Below are 18,332 nucleotides of genomic sequence, written 5' to 3'. Positions count from 1 at the left end.
TTTGGCACGGAAAAAGAAATACATTCCATGGAATTGGACCCCTCTGAAAACTCCAACTGGCTCCTTGATTATGGCATACCTGATTTCCCGCCTCCAGCTGCCGCCTTCGCATGGCCTTGTCAATCTACTCTCAATGCTCCATCTAATGTCAGGTTTGAAAATTTTCCGTTTGGTTGCGGAGAAAGTTAACTAGAAAATACTGAAATCGTTAAGGAATTAGTTATGGCGGCAAGTTTCTCTCAGTTTTTTTTTTAGATGCAGTTTTGGAGTTAAACTGTTTCCTTTTTTAATTCATCGGTTCAAGATCGATAGATTTCTTTCTCTCTCTCTCTCTTTTTTACAAAAAAAATAAAATTGAAGCAATAATTTCAAAAGTTGCTATAAAAAAATAGTTGATATATTGTGAAAGAAGAGTATGTTTTTTCTTTTTTTTAGATTCAAATTTCTAAGTAAATGATTTTTCACTGAGAATGAGTAGCGATAAGATTCCTTTTATGACAAGGCATCGTTTGATATATCACTGCTATTTTTGATTGTTCAGTGCTACAGTTGATTGCTCCTTTGCTGATTCAGATTGCTTGAAGGATGTTGTCTCTAGGAAAAGGTGTTAATTCCAGTTTCCTGTAGACTTTGAACTCTATTATGATTAGGATTATTGTTTAATTTTGAACTACTTGATGATGATCTACAGGTTGAAATCGGAATCATGCGGTGGATCCGGATCGAAAGCATGCCGGGAGAAATTGCGGAGGGATAGATTGAATGATAGGCATGAATGATCATTCTTTTCCTTTTAATTATTTGTATTTGATCTTCTGGCAAAAGTACCAAGAAAGTTTTTGTATTAGTAATTTGATTGCATTTTGTTTATTTTACTCATATTAATCATTATATAAATCAAATAGTAAACTAGTTATTTTATTAACAATTTCATCTATTTCTACTAGTCAAAATTGATTCTGCATGTTAGCATAAGCTATACGTGACATGTCAGATATAACTGTCTGATTATTTTTTCAGCCACGGAATAAATGAAATTTTTAACAAAATAGACTTAGTTACTCTTTTATCTAATGTATAGGGATTAAGTTATTCATTTTTTAGTAAAAGGCAAAATGCAATCTGACTTTGAGGCCTCTATAGTACTTTTGCTGATGTTGTCGAATGTTCTTGGTCTGTTGTTTCTCACTTCAGAGTTGGTTAAATATTTGTCAAGGTTCTTGGAACTGGGTGCCGTTTTGGAGCCTGAAAGGCCAATGAAAGCAGATAAGGTTGCTATTTTGAGTGATGCTGTAAGAATGGTGCGTCAGTTACGCAGTGAAGCTCAAAGATTGAAAGAATCTAATGAGGAGTTGCAAGCAAAAATTAAAGAGCTGAAGGTAAAAAGCTCGTTTCTCGAAAACTGAAAATCGGATAGAGTTTGTTTAATTTACCATCATCAAATGCTAAGAGCATTATCGTCATTGATTTGCATTTTCTAAGTGAATGATTAACATGGTTGCGTGGGATTCGGGTTATGACCCCTTTTTTCCACATTACTCAGTGGGTTGTTAATCATTACAGGCTGAGAAGAACGAGCTTCGCGACGAGAAGCAGAGGCTGAAAGCAGAGAAGGAGCAATTGGAGCAGCAGGTCAAAGCCATGAGTGCACAGCCAGGCTTCTTGACGCAGCCCCCTTCAATATCTGCTGCATTAGCTGCTCAAAGGCAAGCTGCTGGAAACAAGTTGATGCCTGTCATGGGATTTCCAAGTCTCGCCATGTGGCAATTCATGCCACCTGCTGCAGTCGATACATCACAGGATCACGTTCTTCGCCCTCCAGTCGCATAATATGAAGCTTGTTGATTGATGATTTAGTTCTTATCACCAGTCTCTTTATGATTGTTGCTTGTTTTACTTATTGCTGTCATGATCTTTGGTCTATTGTTATAATGTTATGTGTGAATGTGAGATTGTCGAGTAGCCAGATATTCTATCACGAAAACCGGAACTTTTGATGGGTTTCCGCTACTCAAAATGTAAAATACAATAAATTATATATACATGAGCTGTAACACTGGTTTATACATAGTCTTGCCATGAGTTACAGTTTCATGTGTTTTGGAATGTTTTCCCTTACTATAATATATACCAATGTTGTCATTTTTTTGTTGCTTTATATTGATCATAAGTTGGATTTAACTACGGCTAGTTGTGTGTGTCCAAATATATATTGCTATTAAACCATTTCACAAATAAGCCATACTATTTAGTATTACAAAGTAGGGAACTGAAAATAAAATTGAGATTCTTGTAAAGAAGAGAATATTAAGAGATTTATATGGCCAAAAGCACCCATGGTAAAAGTCGAAACCCCGATGTGAGGCGTGGTTGAAAACTATTCTCTGTTCATGAGGGCAATGGCTAGGAGCAGTTCGAGAGGATTCAGTTGCAGGTCCATAAAAGGGAGATGAAGGACCGCTCGGAGCTGATTGTGGGGATTTTCCTGGTGAGGGAGAAGATTTTGGAGCCGGAGAATCCGATGGTGGAGTAGGTGATGTTTATGAGGTTGCTAGGTGTCTATATCAATCTTCATTGTGAGTTCATAGTCCGGGAGTATATTCAAATTTTATTTTATTTTATTTATATTTTTGAAGGCTTATTCCATTATTCATGTTTGGATATGTGTTGAATACAGTCGTTGAACATGAATAATGTAGGAAAAATGAAGAGTTCGTGTAACTTTGATCCGGTGTGTACCACGAAACTGCAGATAATAGGTATGTCACATGATGCTCAAATAACAAAGGAATGAAGTACCATTTCTTTTAGCAATTATGCTTGCTAGTGTTCATGTCATGAAGAAAGAAGCAATACTGATACAAATTGGTTTTTATATAGAATTGTGGATTCTAATTCATACTAAAAAATTTAACTTGATTAATTTAAATATATTTTAATTTTATTTTTGAACTCAAAAAAAATTTAAATTTATTCTAACTTTATTTTACTGTAAAAGTTAACAACTCGAATTTGATTGACTTGAATTTGAAACAATTTAAAAATTTTGAAATCTGAATTAGTCAGATCTAGACTATCTCAATTGATATAAATTTGATTCACTCAATTGATAAGTCTTAATATGAAGTTGTAAACTTGGAATCTTGGTGAAGTAAGCAACTTTGTGTTAAGTGTTGGAATATAATAAAATTTTGACCGGTCAAAATACTATTTCAAAATTTCTCCTAAGGTAGCTTGTATAAATTTTTGGGTTCGAGATTGATTATGTGTAACATATATGATGCTTCTTACTAGACATCTTTCGAGGCATTTTTACTTTGTGAACTATTTGTTTTTTCAAACATTAAACTCTCGATAAAATTAAAAGACAAAACTCATCACTAAAAGTAAAAATAACATGTTCAAATAAACGAAGTTGATTGCTTACTCTCGAATTATTTCGAAATCAAACAAAACCAAAAATAAAAAATAAAAAAATAAACGGACTCGTGGATTGAGTAAATTAAATATTTGTAACTTGTATGAAAATTGATCTTAGGATTGGTGACTTAAAATGCAAAACACCTAAAAAAAAGTTTATCACTAAAATAAAGCTTAGATTATGATTTGGCGAATTAACTTTTAATATTTCCATTTTAATATTTAATTTTTATTTTATTTTAAATATTTAAATTATCATTTCCGTTCTAATATACTCAAAATAAAAAAATTAACAATAACAACGTGACATATAACACATTTTTATTGATTATAAATAACTTTTAAAGGTAAAACAATACAAAAATTGTATTTCAAGTACCAAAGTTAAAAAATAAATATATTGCAAAACTATTTTTTATTTTGCTTATTGATAAAATGTTTTATTGTATTTTTTATCAATTAATTATTTTATTTAATAAATAATTTATATTTTAAATGAATTATCCTATTCATTTGGTTGAATCGATGACTTGAAAGTCGTATTCCAAATTCCCTAAATCAGAACCATTCTTTTATATAATTTAAGCTAAAATATTCTTATTCTTGCTATTTTAAAATTTAGCGTTTTTTATTTTTTTGGATTAAAAAATAAGTTTAATTCGTTAAATTTTTTTTATTAAATTTGTTATAGTGCTAGTGATAATTTTGCTTTTTAATTTCAAATTGTCTTATGATGAATTTAAAAAAGAAAACAACAGCATATAAAAGTAAATTTTTGAAAATAAAAATAAAGTAAATTTTTGAAAATAAAAATAAAGTGACTTAAATTTTAAATGTATGGAGTAGGGATTTTGAATTTAGTCCTTAAACTCTTTGTATATTTAGAATTTAGTCTATTTACTTTTATTTCTAGGAATTTTGTCTCATTACTTTTTAGATTTTAAAATTTGAAATTAATTATTAACACCGTTAAAATTTTTTTGTTAAATTTATTGGCATAACATTTTAAAATAAAAAAAAAACCTTACTTGGAACCCATGCAATAAAAAAATGACATAATTAACTTGAATTTAATAAATTTTTTTAATAAAGTTAATAACTCAACTTACATTTTTCAATTTAAAAAAAAAAGACTTTAAATCCCAAATGCATGAAAAGTGCAGGGACTTAAATTTATATTTTAACCTAATTTTAACTTATAATTTAATAATAAATAAATGCATGCACATATTTTCATTTTCTAAATAAATAAAAAAATAAAAACAATCTGACATTAAAGATGGAAATTAATCAGGATTAATGGTATAAACAAAGAAAGATATATAGAAATTAATTAAAACATTTCTGATTTTCACAATTTCAGGTCCAGGAAACACGTTTATGAAAGTGAACCAATTGCTCTTTTATAATTTTCACAACAATTTTTCTTTTAAATTTACCCATTTTTTTGCTTCAATTTCCTCCTCGTAATTCCCTCAAAAACAAACGCAGCTTCTGATTCGAGATTTTTTGAGATCCCAAAAGAGAAAAGTCAAATTTTCAATCTTTGCACAATATTCAAAGTAATTATTATTTGATAGTAATTTTTTTTTTCTTTGAAGCTGAAAAAAAAAAAGAGAAACTAAAAAGAAAAAACTTTCCTAGAGAATTTTTTTTTCCAGTTTACATCTTACCTGGAAACAAACGGGAAGGTTTCTTCCTGCTTTTTAGGAACTGGGTATTTCTGGGTTTTTCATTTGCTTTTGTTTATTTTTTTTATTTTGGGCTGCGTTTGAACTCCCTTTATACAGGTACATTCATTGCAGGGAATTTCTACAGGTAAGGCAAAATTTCTTTATATATGGATTTCATTTTAATTAATTCCCTTTTAGATTCTATTTATTAATTATGTGAATGTGAATTATATGCTTTGATGCTTGTTGTGTAGTTGGCTAATAGTTTTGGGTGAAAAATTATAGGAGTAGATGTTTATTGATTTAATGTGTCTGTTTTTATGTGTAAGGTTTTATGAATTTGATATTTTGCTGCATTACAATATACCCAATTTTTATTTGGAACCAAGGTATCTGTTTTACTCTCCATAGAGACTAATCCTTTCGAGAGGTTTCGTGGCTGTCCCTCCCTCCATATACGCAATTTATACTAACTAAACATCTCACTGTAAGAATATATAGTTAACTTGTTCTTGGAAGAAATGTTGAAGTTAAAACTTAGATATAAGATGCTTAAATGGCATGCTGGTGTCTATTGATTATTCAAGTAATGCTTCTTTATATGTTTTTGTTTCAATGTTATTTATGGCAGAACACTAAGGTAGCTGGAGTGGGTTTAATAGCTTTACCATCTTCTACATACACCTATGTTCGGAGGTCAGGTTGCTGCTCCCATCAATAGTCCGCATTTAAGGAGGTCCGGTAGCCGAGCAGTGGTATCTGATCTAGGTACAAGAACTCTATATGAACATTATCATTGGAAATTAAAGGTTATTTGTTGATTTAGTTTTGCTGCTTAGATCTAATATATTGTAGGATAATTGTCAGGTGCCGAATTGGGAAATGGTGTGGAGAACAGTTACGTGCATCCCTTGGAGTTGAATGGATCAAAGAATGCAAGTATACCATTGGTTACTGCTGCAATTGTGCCTTCGCCTACATTATTATGGAGATTCAAGGTTTGTTTTCAATGATATTGTTGGTGTGTTTATTGTCCATTTACTTCCTTTTAATAAATATAAAGTGGTTAAACTCAAAGAAAAACGAATTCCTCAGTTGTAACTTGTATCTTTTAGTTATTTCTCAACCTTCTGGAATCCTAATCTATTTAGATATCCAGGTACTATTGTTCTTACTCTGGGGTTTCATCTGTGGGAAGGTTAGTCTTATTTTATATTCTAGTTGTTTCAAGCTATACAGTTCGTATTTGATGTTAATAATGGTTAACAAAGGTCTACAAGATTCAATCATGTTGCTTACGTTCTCATCATGTATGCCAAAATATTGCAGACTGGATGGCAATCCGTAATGAGAATGAGTGCAGACTTACGGGACCTATTTCTATATGAAGCATTTTTGTATTATAACCCTCTTCTTCTGGTGGTTAGTTAAAATTTTATGATTTATAAAAAAATTATGTTAAACTAAATTTTCGATGTGAGTGCAATTTTATGTTGTGTGTTTAAGGACTTTTAAGAGATTATTCTTCTTGTTTTGATATTACAGACTACAATGGTATGGCTTTGGGGAATCAATTTATGGGTCTTTTCTCGGTCAAATATCAATTATGCCAAAATTTTTGATCTCGATCAGAATCATCTCACTCATAGAGAAATATGGAAGGTAATTGAATCCTCCAATCACATCTTTTAATCAGGTTGCCTAATATGTGCCAGTGACTCATTATGATATACTATACGGATAAACTATACTTGGTTGCCTTGTTTCTTGTCTTGTTCTTCAGCCAATGATATACTATATGGCCGGCAATGGCTGCAATTTATCTCTAATACACAAACTTTCTTTAGTATGATTTCAATATGTTTGAAGTTTGTGTAGCTGATGTATTTTTTTGAGGGATCCATTTATAAATTTATCTTTAGCTTCAAGCTTTGTAAATGTGTATCAGGGATATAACATTGAACTTTTGAAGGAATTGTTCCATTTTCTTCTTTTGTTTTCTTAGTTTTCTTTTTAATCTTGAAATATCTACATAAAGCTCGATGGTCTATTGGTACTATCGTGGCTAATAGTGGTTGGTATTTTTCCTCAAATAAAATAACTCTCTCTACAATTGTTGTAATTTCAGTGCGCTACATGGATGACTATAGTTGTTCCAACCAGTATGACAGCATATCTTTATCTCTACTCTAATGGAGAAGTATCATTGGCTGCCTCCCAACCAGTGTAATAGATGCATCCTTTCTTTTTATTTTTTATTTTTTATTTTTTTATATGCTCTTATTCCCAGCATGAATGACAAGTTGATTATAATTTTAACATTTTCAGCATGAAAAGTAAATTGCAGTATTGCTTTCTTTCCACTCCCTTTACCATCATCACTAAATTTTACATGTTTTCTACTTCAGGTGCTTCTATATTTTGCAGTCGTGATGCTTTTAATATTCCCTTTTGACATTTTTTATTTTTCATCCCGATACTACTTGCTAAGGGCTCTTTGGCGAATAGTTCTTCCATTTCAGGTCTGATTGTTATCTCTATGGACGTGTTTGATAATTTTGCTACTATCAATAACTTAATGATCTGTTCATTCTAATGGCATTTTCTTATACATTAGATTTACTTCGTCAATACTTTGGGAAACTGAACCAGTAATGATGTGATGAAGTTTATGTTGTATCTCTTTTTGGAAGAAAGTGATTAGTCATATCGAGATTCATCTTTCTTTATGTTTTATTGATCTTTGCATCATGTTTTTTCTTCTAAGAAAAGGATCATGGCATTTTTTAGTGTCCATTTCCATGTCTGCAACTTAAACTCTTACAAGAACGTTGTGTATATCAACTTTTACATGGCCAATCCTGTACTTTAACTTGGGTGACGATCTTTGGCTGGACCTAATCTTGTGGAATTACCTGATATAGCTCGATTTTTATATGTGAACTATGTTAATCTTTGTACCTAGGAATCTATATCCTCATTGTAATGTAGTGATTTATATTTATGAACATCATGAACTAAATATCATCCATGCTTGGCTTTAATGTTGGACCATGCATCTCCAAACCACAACTGAAATGGGGACACATTCTTTTTTATATTTTATTTCTTGCTTTGACACCATGTGTATATGCTGTATTTTAATCTTAAGTTGATATGGTGAATGCAGGCGATAACTTTTCCCGACTTCTTCTTGGCTGATATTTTGACCTCCATGGCAAAGGTACGGCACCTAACAGAAGCACGTGTTATGAGCCAGGCTGTTTTTACTGATATTACTTTTTCATTGTCATTTTATCAATCTATGTTGAGCAGTCTTTTGAAATTGATAATTCTATTGCCTTTTCTGATAAATTTTCTTAGCTTATGAAAGATACAAGGAAAACCATAAATTTTGAGTACAATGGTGCAATACGATACATACTGTGGACTTGCTTGTTGTGATTAAAGGCTTGATATGTTGTTATTGTTGTTGTAGTTAATTTTCAGATAAAATGATGACCACACCTTTGAAAATTTTTTTCATTCCATTCATTTTTTGTTCCCGTATGCTTAGGGGCGAAGTTAGAATTTTTTTTTGGGGGGGGGGGGGCTAGAACCGAATTAAAAACTTTTTGAGATCAAAACGTAATTTTATCATATATTAATTTATAATTCCATCATTTTTGAAGGGACTAAACATAATTTTTTAATATTTTGGTGGGCCAAAGTGCAATTTTACCATAGTTCAATTTGTAATTTTATTCTTTCTAAAGGGACTGAATTGAAAATTTTCATTTTGGGTGGGGGGGGGGTTGGAGGGAGCAAGGCCCCTGCCAGCCCCCCTGGCGTCGCCTCTTCATATAGTCAGTGCTTTAGGTATAACCTTTGTTACTCAGACTTGACACGAGTATGTGTTCCACATGATTGTGTCAAAATTTTCCATGATTTCCATGTATTTGGATGGTTGAGGATTTTATTCCCACACCCATGTTTGGATAAACGTCGGACATGGGTGTTGGACTCAGGTACTTCAAGAAAAATGAAGGGTCAGAGCAACATAGGATATAACTATTTAATGTCTTATCTTGTTAGCATGAATTAATAAATTCTCAATGGGACACATGACTGGTGTTACTGTATACAAAGCATGGTAGCAAATAGATATTAACTCCGCTTTTGGATATTTAATGGTTTTGAACTTTGTGCAGGTGTTTTCTGATATAGAGCGATCCGTCTGTAGAATGGTCCATCGACAGGTTTGTATATCAGTTTTGAACTTTAATGATGCTTCATTTGTATTGATAAAAGTTACATAAACCAGAGCCTTTAAAATCATGGTTGACCTACCTTTTGATTTGACTCTGAAAAAGATCTTTGTGTTAGTTTCTTGAAGTTCAGCCTTCTTGTCTCAATCTCATCCTTTTATGAAACTAACCAAAATATAGAGCACAGATTTGATTGTTCTAAGACATACTAGTTCCTAGAGATTTATGGGGACCAATTGGCATTGTACATGGTTTCTTTTGGTTTTATGAAGCATGGATATAAAGTGCAGAAATAACCTGAATTATCCTTTTACTTCTTTTTGAAAAATTTGTTATCGAACTCTCGAAAGAAGCTTGAAAACATGATCATTGTAGTATGTATTCTTAGTATGTATTCTTACTTGTATGTTCTCTTCGATTAACTCCCATGGTTTTCTTCTATCGTCTTGAGAGATGTTTTTATGCATGCAGGTTGCCACCATTGCATGGTTTGAAGCTGATTCTGTTTGTGGCAGTCACTCTGTTGCAATCCCTTTAGTTCTTGTTTTGCCTTATCTTTTCCGATTTTTCCAATGTCTTCGACAATATAGGGATATCGGTGAAAGATCAGCACTTTTAAATGGTAGGCTCTTGAAACCTTTACATATTCCTCCTTCATCACCTGCTTTCCTCCATATGTCAATTTTACTTTTGGTTTTGACTCATTTTACTTTTAGTAAGTATAGAGTGGGTTAGTTGTGGACCTTTCAAGCCTACACGAGTTTAATGCACTTGAATAACTTGTGGTGATAACTATGTTCTCCAGGTTTGAGCCATGTCAGAAATGGATACAACACTGGCACACTGTGGCTTGAGCCATGTTCATGCTTTCTAGGTTTTTTTTGGTACTGTACAATTAGAGGGTTAGTACTCATACACAGAGTAGGGACTTACCCACACCACACGCGCACACACTATGTCCAAAGGGAGCTGCCCAAATAAAAGTATACCACTTGCTCCTCCAAAGGCTTGAACCCGGGTGGGTTCTATGGGTGAACAGCCATTGGGCACCAGGTCAAACACGGGAGTTCTTTCAACGTATACAAGTTTTATTTCCTTCATTTTGCTAACATAGTTATGTAAACCGGAACCATGACATCTTCAACTTGTTAAATGATATTTTATCAAGTTTGAGTACTGTGTTCTCAGCTCAGAAATTTGTACAGGCATTATCCTAGGTTTCAGTTTCTCCCCTAATGGTTACTGAAATCTATGTCACTTATATTTGAGTTTTGAGTATCAGATACGGGTATGTGTTAGATGCTGATATTTTTAACCTTCTTTTTAGAAGTTTTTCCGTATATTCAGAAGGTTCTTAGGAGGTCATATACCAATACCTATGGATGGATGTGAATCAAACATGGGGTCCGAATGGGCTCGTCTAGAAAAATGAAAGTATAACTCTCTAAGGAAAGCAGATAAAATGCCATTCAAGCTATATCCTTTTGTAGTAGTGTATTAAAGTCGGTTTCGTTGCTTCGGTATCATAATATCTTCATTTTCTTGTGTACAGCGTTAAAATATTCGACAGCAGTACCTGTGATTTTCCTTTCTGCCCTTAAATACCATGTCTTACCCGAAAGCTGGACTAATTTTTATCGCCCACTCTGGCTTCTTTCAAGTGTTTTGAACTCATTGTACTCTTTTTATTGGGACGTAGCACGAGATTGGGATTTCAGGTACGTAAAAAACTCTTTAGATTTTCATAATCTATATGTTACTTGATTTTCGTTGTAAATGTCTGAGTATGAATATGTATTTGAGAGGAGTTTCTTCAATATTTTAAAGTTTTTTTTGTATACTTGAAGTGTTTCTCGTTATGACTGAATATACTAGTGTTGGATATGGATACTTGAAGAAAAATGAAGAATCAGAACAACATAGATTTGCTTAATCGTAAAGTCACCTTATTGATTTGGTTATCAACATTTTTCTTTTCTTGCTAGCAGCTTTGCTCGTATGTTCAAGTTCAATAAATCACATCTCTACTCGCACCTTTTACATGGACGAACATGGGTAAGTTATTACTACACCCTTAAAGCACTAAACTCAGAGCAATTTTTTTATCACTATCTTGCTTCGAGTCTTCATTTTTGTCCGGAACTTGTATCTAGCACATAGGTATGGGGATATGATCTTCAAGGATTTCCAAATATATTGAAAAAGTTTGACCATATTCATGTTAAACGCATATCTGTATCCGAAATTCAAATGAGTATGTTTGTATCTAACATTTGCCCCAAGTTTAAATAACATAGGTTCAAATTATTGGCACTACAAGCTTGCATCTATCCTGCCCTAACTCGGGATATTTCAGGATGGGATGGTCCAGGGTTGAGGAGATATCTTCATTTTTCGGTTTTGTTTTGGCTTCTAAAACTTGAAATAAATTCGAGTTTGGTTTGGATATCGTGTAAAAATAAATTCGAGTTTCAGGTCAGAGTTGTCCGTCTTGATCTATTCTCATCCCTACTCATGTTTGTGGAATTTGCAGGTATACTTTTGGGTGATCGGAAGCAACTTGATCCTACGATGCACGTGGACATACAAACTGTCGGCACATCTCCGTAATAACTACCTTACGGTGTTCACCATTGCTGCCTTGGAGATATTCCGGCGATTCCAATGGATTTTCTTCCGCGTTGAAAACGAGTGGAATAAAATCAACTCCAGGCCAAATATGCAGGTCTCCATGAATGATCCAAGCGATGATGAAGTCAAATTACTTTCTTCTTCAGCTGGTGGTTACAATGTATAAACTGTTCGAATCATTTTGTCTACAGATTCATGGAGGTTTATCTCCTTAATTTTTTTCTCCAAAAACAAAGGTTTAATCATTCAATTTTATAATTCTATATATTTATATATATTGATCATATTTGTTGGGTTAAATTTGTTATTAGTCTTTATACTTTGCAAAGTTGTGGATTTAGTCCTTATACTTTTTGAATTTTGAAAATTTAATCTTGACCCAAACGGTAACATTTAAATTTTTTGCTTAAATTCAATTTCCGGTCTTGTACTATGCGTAGAGTTATAGATATGGTCCGTGTTCTCGAATTAAATCACACTAAGTTTTTATATTTTTCGAATTTTAAAATTTTCGTCTCAAATAAAATTGTCATCATTAACTGGATTTTTAGTTAGTAAAATGTGGAAATAGCAAACTGGCATGACATTTCACATATGATAATATGTTTGGTGCATTAGATTTTGGAAATAGTAGAGGTTAACTTAATTAATTTAACAATTGTCATTTGGTAAACCAAATTATCAATTTTATCTCCTATTATCAATTTTATCTCCTATTATAAAAAAAAATGTATTTTTTGTAAAATGGAGCAAAATTGGTACTTAATAAATTATATACCATTTTTGTAAAAAACTTTGAGGACCAACATGAGAATTGCATTATAGTTCAGGGGCTATTTTAGAATAAAGCAAAAAATGAAGTAAGAGCTAGAGCACGCATCTTAGTACGAAGTTCATCCCCGCACATGATTTTCTGGCGCCGTCAAATATAAATTCAGTGAGTCAAGTTTCGTGGAGGCGGTAAGCGCCATAGCGGCAGCGAAGCGAAGGAATGGAACTCATTTGCCCTATCGATCAACGCTGCTCTCTTCAAATCGCCGCCCTTCTCCGGCCGCCGTCTCCTCCCATCGTCCAGGCAACCAGCCCCCTCCTCCCTTCCATTTTTCTCTCTATTTATTTTTTCTTTATTCTTTTTCTAGCTTATTCAGCTAAGTCCATTTCTTTTAACTTCATTCAAATGCAGGAGTATTTGGACCAGCTTATCTCGAAACGCAAGTGCCAAGGCATCAAAGTGAAACAAAACGGCGACTTCGGAAAAGGTACAATTTTTTGAATTTTTGAATTTTCTTTTTCATTAATTGGATTTTATTTTTGAAGTTATAATTGAGTAATTTGTTCCATAGGTGTGTTTGCCGAAACTGATTTTGAAGAAGAACAACTTATTTTTAAGGATGAAATGCTTGTTGGGGTCCAGCACCCTTCAAACAAGGTCATTTTGATAATATTCATTATTTTCCTCTTTTTTTGGTCTTTAATTCATGTTTAATGGCTTACATTTTATTGTTTTTCCAAATTTTCAGATTGATTGTTTAGTTTGTAGTTATTGTTTCAAATTTATTGGATCAATAGAGAAACAAATAGGGCGAAAACTGTATCTGAAAACACTAGGAATAGGAAATTCTTCACATAATGGATGTCAAAGAAATTCATCTGATGATGAAGAAGACGACCATTATGTTCAAAATCACCATAGTTCTGAAGATGGAGCTTCTAGCAGTTCTGGTAGTACTATTCCTTTGCCTATGATGGCTGTCGAGTCGTTAATGAATGGTGAATTAGCGTTGCCTTACTCCAACAAGTTTCCCTTACCTTCTGTTGTTTCATGCCTCGGCGGATGTGAAGAAGCTTTTTATTGTAGGTAAGTTAGAGTTGCGACTTTCTGTGTGTCACTAAAAATTTCTTTTAACCTTTTTGAACTAAAATTTCTTTTTCTTTGAATGGTGTAGTAAATCATGCGCAGAGACTGATTGGGAATCGTCTCATTACTTACTTTGTACTGGGGAGAAATCAGAGTCTCATTCTAGAAAGGCACTTTTAAAATTCATACAACATGCCAATGGTAGATCTTTGACATCATATGATATTAATATTAACGAACTTCTCATGTGCTTGTGTTTTTCTTTTACCTTCTATTTTTTACTCATTATTATTATTTTCTTAACTTTCTCAGAAACAAATGATATTTTCCTCCTAGCTGCCAAGGTACTAAAAACTGTTAACTTCTGCGTTCTGGCTTTAGTTTTTTGAATGCATCATTTATACTTGATTTAGTTCTTTCATTGGACTTTTGGAACTAAGTAAGGTGCCTGTTATGTTCACTTTTTCTTGATTGTCATCGGAAATATGTCCTTGCGGTTCCATTTTTCAGGCAATTTCTTTCACCATATTAAGGTATAGGAAGTTGAAAGCATCTCATATGAGCGAACAAGAGAAGCCTGCATCTAGTATATTAGGAGCTGATCTATCCTTACTTTTGGAGGCCTGGAAGCCAATATCAATTGGACATAAGAGAAGGTAAATATCATTGACATCGTTTCCTATATAATGCCTAGGAATAGATTTTGGCTGATTTTGATACCTTGTATCTATAATATCAGGAATAAGTATTCCCCACAATCAGGTTTCTGAAATTTTAAACTCTCCATTGAATAGTTGTCAACTCTAGAGCTTGATAAATGTTAGATTACATTATGGTTTGTTATTTAGCTAGTTTATTGCAATTCAATATCTGGATGCTTTATCTTTCTGTAGGGAAATAAAAGCTTAGTGTCAGATTGGAAGGTATTTTGATACTTGGATCACTGATTTTTTTTTTCCATAGGTGGTGGGACTGTATTGCCTTGCCGGATGACATTGATGCATCGGATGAAGCCACATTTAGGAGGGAAATACAGGAGCTTGCATTCACAGTAAGATTTCCTTGTATAGGTGGTTCATGTAACATGCAAAGACTACACAGAGTTAATAGTCCTTTTAATTATTTCTTCTCTTTAAATTCATACCTTGACTGGTTGTTTTAAACATTTTCAGTCACTTCAGCTCCTCAAGGAAGCCATTTTTGACAAGGAATGTGAGCTATGTATCCTCTGTGAGCATGGATGCAATTGATGCAGTTATTTTCTTAGCAATGTTGCTCTTACTTAATTGAAGTTTCTAAACTTAAGTCCTTAACCTTATCAAGTATTCTCCCTTGAAATCTATGGGCATATTATCGGCATGTTCGAGCTCAATAATCTGTAAGGTCCATTGCACCTGTTTTACTTTTTTGTACCGCAGAGTTTGTGCATTGTAAGAATGATGAGCATTTATGATTTCCCTTAACATGCATCGCATGGCATGTTAATCATATTTCTAAATTTGCTTGAGGCTTTCAAGTAGTGATTTGGAGTTCCATTTGTAACAGTGATCTGGTTGTAGCGTCTCCGGTGGAAGATTACTTTTTGTACATTGATGATCTTCCATATCCTGAAAAGGTTAGAAGTCACTCCCTTTGATTGCATGATACTTTATATTTTTGGATTATGAATATATGGTGTCATTCATTGCAGAAAGAAGCTGAGAAAATTACACAACCATATTTAGATGCACTTGGTGAGGATTATTCCAATTGTTGCCAAGGTATAACCCTCTTTAAGATACTAAATAATGACTGTCGGTTTCTTAAGCTTTCTGTTATGTGGATAGGGTTCATTTTTAGTTGAATTCTATTGGTTCTTGTCCTTGATGCACACAAGCTATGTTGCTTTGACTTTTCATTTATTGGAGTATCAATTACTGGCACCCATGTCCGATGTATACTTGGATAACGATATGAGAATATAGCCCTCTAAAGTGTCCTCCAAGCACATGGAAAACACAAAAAATTGAACATGCATATCTGGCACATATACCAATATCCGAAACTCACACCCAAGTCCAAGTAACATAACATCAAAGTAATTCCTTCCTAAGGTTATACGTATCCCGGCCTATTTGTAGAAATTGCTGCACTACATATTATTTATTTCTGTCATCCATCTATATTCTATAGTCATATATAGTGACTAATTATCCTCTTTTGAAATTTTTTTTAGGTACTGCATTCTTTCCTTTGCAAAGCTGCATGAACCATTCTTGTTGTCCTAATGCAAAAGCATTCAAAAGAGAAGAGGTACATTTGTGCTATAATAATGTAATAGATAAGTAGATTGTACTCATTCTAGTTCTTCGTGAACAAATAGGTTAGTTTATTATTCTTTAACACATATACAGCATCCTTTTTGCGTCGTAGTTGTAGCTTTATGTACATGATGTCCAAAGATCCTGTGTAATGTATAGTTTTTACACGGAGCGTTTATTATTATTATTTTTTTATAAGAAATAGCTTCATTGCTTCTCTTTCAATTCCAGGATAGAGATGGCCAAGCGACAATTATTGCCCTCCGGCCTATTTGCAATGGAGAGGAGGTAAAATATTCCTGTCGCACATCTTGTTAATTAAAGAGTTAGCTGTAAAATCCTAATGAGAACCAAAAGCTACATGAATGGAAATTTTAGGTGACCATTTCATACATAGACGAGGACCTTCCATTTGAAGAGAGACAAGCATTGCTTGCGGATTACGGTTTTAGATGCAGGTGCCCTAGGTGTTTAGATGAAGAACCCTAGACCCTAAATTGCCAATGAAGTGGTTGTTTCATAGCATTCGGAAACATAAACCAGAAACATCTCTATGAGAAATATTAAATGTTAGTACAAGAAGCTATGGAAGGAGCTGTTCCCCCTTTGGATCTCTATGCCATTAGATTGCAGATTCATTAGCCTGCTCAGAGGCCAACTCGAGGTGTGATCAGATTTTCTCTTTTTCCTTTAATTTATTTAATTTAAGACGAAAGTACTATTATGGGTATAATTAGGCACTTAATTTTTCTTCTACCATCTTCTTGTGTGCAATATGTTACTTTTCGTTATGGTGTCAGAAACAGTTTTGTATTCTCTTCCCACTGAAACCATAATTTGTCTCTGGTTCAAGTGTTTTTTCGTGTCTGATATTTTATATTTATTTGAAATCATATAAATTTTGATTTTGATATGTTAGTTTGTATTAAGTCATTTTGCATATTCGTTTTACTTTTTTTATTCCGTGCTTTTTGTGTGTGTTTATTACTTGTGTAATCATATCATGTCAATATTTTGGGGTCTAGTTTCTCATAGCATAACAGCCTAGTATGGGTATAATGAATATATATTCGAATAACTATAATTAGAATTTGTTCAAGGGAGGTCAACTTTGTCAAGAGAAGTCTTTTCCATTGGGAGCTGATGGATCCTAACCAAGTTGACATTGTCTCCACGTGAGTTTTGTCTCTTAACTATGCCAAGAGCACGAGTGCTTGAAAAGGTGACGGTGAGAGGTTTATAGAACAGGTGCGACTCACCAACCAAAGAAATCTCATATTTGTAGGCATACAACACATTGTTCACTAAGTATGCTACTAATTTATCACTTGGGCTCAATTGGTAGCATACTTAACACTGACCTATATGTTGTAGGGCATGGGTTTGAGTCATGCATATTACAATATGCATTGTTCACCTTAGCAGGTACTCAACGAGGCGCTTGCGCTTCAACTTTGTTAACCAGTCACTTCTTTAGACACTCAGAATTTCGGCAAAGTCAAGAGACAAAATTTTTATTGGAATCAATATCGAAGGGTTACAGATTTTGACCATATTAAAAGTATTTTTTTTAGATTTGATATACGGGATTTAAGTCCGAATTACATGTAGAAATTATAAATAATAAATAGGCATGATGTGATTCAAAATCTTGGATTGATTGACAATATTTTAATTTCTTGTAAAGTAGTTTTGAAATGGAGGTGAATGATTTGATACGTTAAGGTTATAATTAAAATAATTGCAAATATTTAGTCTATTAGACTATCACTCAGTCAGCATTTAAAGTGAAAATAAAATCTATGCCACTTATTTATTTATTAATAATTAGTTAGGTCAAAGTAAATTAGCTTTGCATAAGACAATTAAGAATAGTTGATAGATTCAAACAGGAATTGCTCTAAAAGATAAGTTTAACATTATTCACTATCATATTTGTTTTCATTATGAATTTGTCAAATTAATTTATTTTATTTTAATTGGCAGTCTAATTTTCCATTTAAAAATTTTAAAAAAATAGTAGTCTCTTAGAACATGCTGGCTAGTTTAGTGTTATAAGTAATAAATTAGAATTAGATTCAATAAATTTGAGTTTAAATTTTATTTAATTTGATTTGATCATAAAAAGAAATAAATAGAATTCAAAATAATTCGAATAAAAACTTAAAGTGATTAAAATTAAAAATATTCAATCTCATAATGA

General features: G+C 32.8%; 3 protein-coding genes across 10 annotated transcripts; all 3 read left to right on the top strand.

Moving 5' to 3' along the window:
• LOC121232075 (transcription factor ILR3) lies at positions 1-2,142 on the top strand. The gene is made up of 5 exons (XM_041117466.1): positions 1-152; positions 542-604; positions 692-769; positions 1,217-1,379; positions 1,564-2,142. Exons 1-5 carry the CDS (start codon positions 28-30, stop codon positions 1,828-1,830), a joined length of 696 nt encoding a protein of 231 aa, XP_040973400.1. The 5' UTR covers positions 1-27; the 3' UTR covers positions 1,831-2,142.
• Positions 2,143-4,752: 2,610 nt separating this feature from the next.
• On the top strand, positions 4,753-12,255 carry LOC121232073 (SPX and EXS domain-containing protein 1). 5 transcript variants are annotated; one of them, XM_041117457.1, is made up of 15 exons: positions 4,753-4,982; positions 5,211-5,238; positions 5,725-5,861; positions 5,961-6,091; positions 6,253-6,291; positions 6,423-6,515; positions 6,639-6,755; positions 7,222-7,317; positions 7,502-7,615; positions 8,263-8,316; positions 9,284-9,331; positions 9,812-9,962; positions 10,893-11,058; positions 11,326-11,395; positions 11,874-12,255. In XM_041117457.1, exons 3-15 carry the CDS (start codon positions 5,780-5,782, stop codon positions 12,135-12,137), a joined length of 1,425 nt encoding a protein of 474 aa, XP_040973391.1. In that variant the 5' UTR covers positions 4,753-4,982; positions 5,211-5,238; positions 5,725-5,779; the 3' UTR covers positions 12,138-12,255. The 5 variants fall into 5 exon arrangements, with proteins under 5 accessions (XP_040973391.1, XP_040973394.1, XP_040973397.1 ...); XM_041117460.1 differs by having other exon boundaries at positions 4,753-5,137; XM_041117463.1 differs by having other exon boundaries at positions 4,755-5,137; positions 11,329-11,395.
• Positions 12,256-12,845: 590 nt separating this feature from the next.
• Positions 12,846-17,849, top strand: LOC107901733 (histone-lysine N-methyltransferase ATXR2). 4 transcript variants are annotated; one of them, XR_005930282.1, is made up of 17 exons: positions 12,846-13,046; positions 13,155-13,230; positions 13,315-13,400; positions 13,492-13,829; positions 13,918-14,030; positions 14,142-14,173; positions 14,340-14,485; positions 14,793-14,880; positions 15,002-15,050; positions 15,153-15,207; positions 15,375-15,444; positions 15,520-15,589; positions 16,045-16,121; positions 16,361-16,417; positions 16,508-16,793; positions 17,230-17,377; positions 17,555-17,849. XR_005930282.1 is itself a non-coding variant. In XM_016827841.2 (15 exons), exons 1-15 carry the CDS (start codon positions 12,963-12,965, stop codon positions 16,616-16,618), a joined length of 1,452 nt encoding a protein of 483 aa, XP_016683330.1. In that variant the 5' UTR covers positions 12,846-12,962; the 3' UTR covers positions 16,619-17,042. The 4 variants fall into 4 exon arrangements, 1 of the variants encoding a protein (XP_016683330.1); XR_005930283.1 differs by having other exon boundaries at positions 17,504-17,849; XR_005930281.1 differs by having other exon boundaries at positions 17,230-17,849.
• The last annotated feature ends 483 nt before the right edge of the window (positions 17,850-18,332 follow it).

This window comes from Gossypium hirsutum, chromosome A01, assembly GCF_007990345.1.
Source record: "Gossypium hirsutum isolate 1008001.06 chromosome A01, Gossypium_hirsutum_v2.1, whole genome shotgun sequence".
Classification (NCBI taxonomy): domain Eukaryota; kingdom Viridiplantae; phylum Streptophyta; class Magnoliopsida; order Malvales; family Malvaceae; genus Gossypium; species Gossypium hirsutum.
This window is presented reverse-complemented; position numbering and strand designations above follow the sequence as displayed.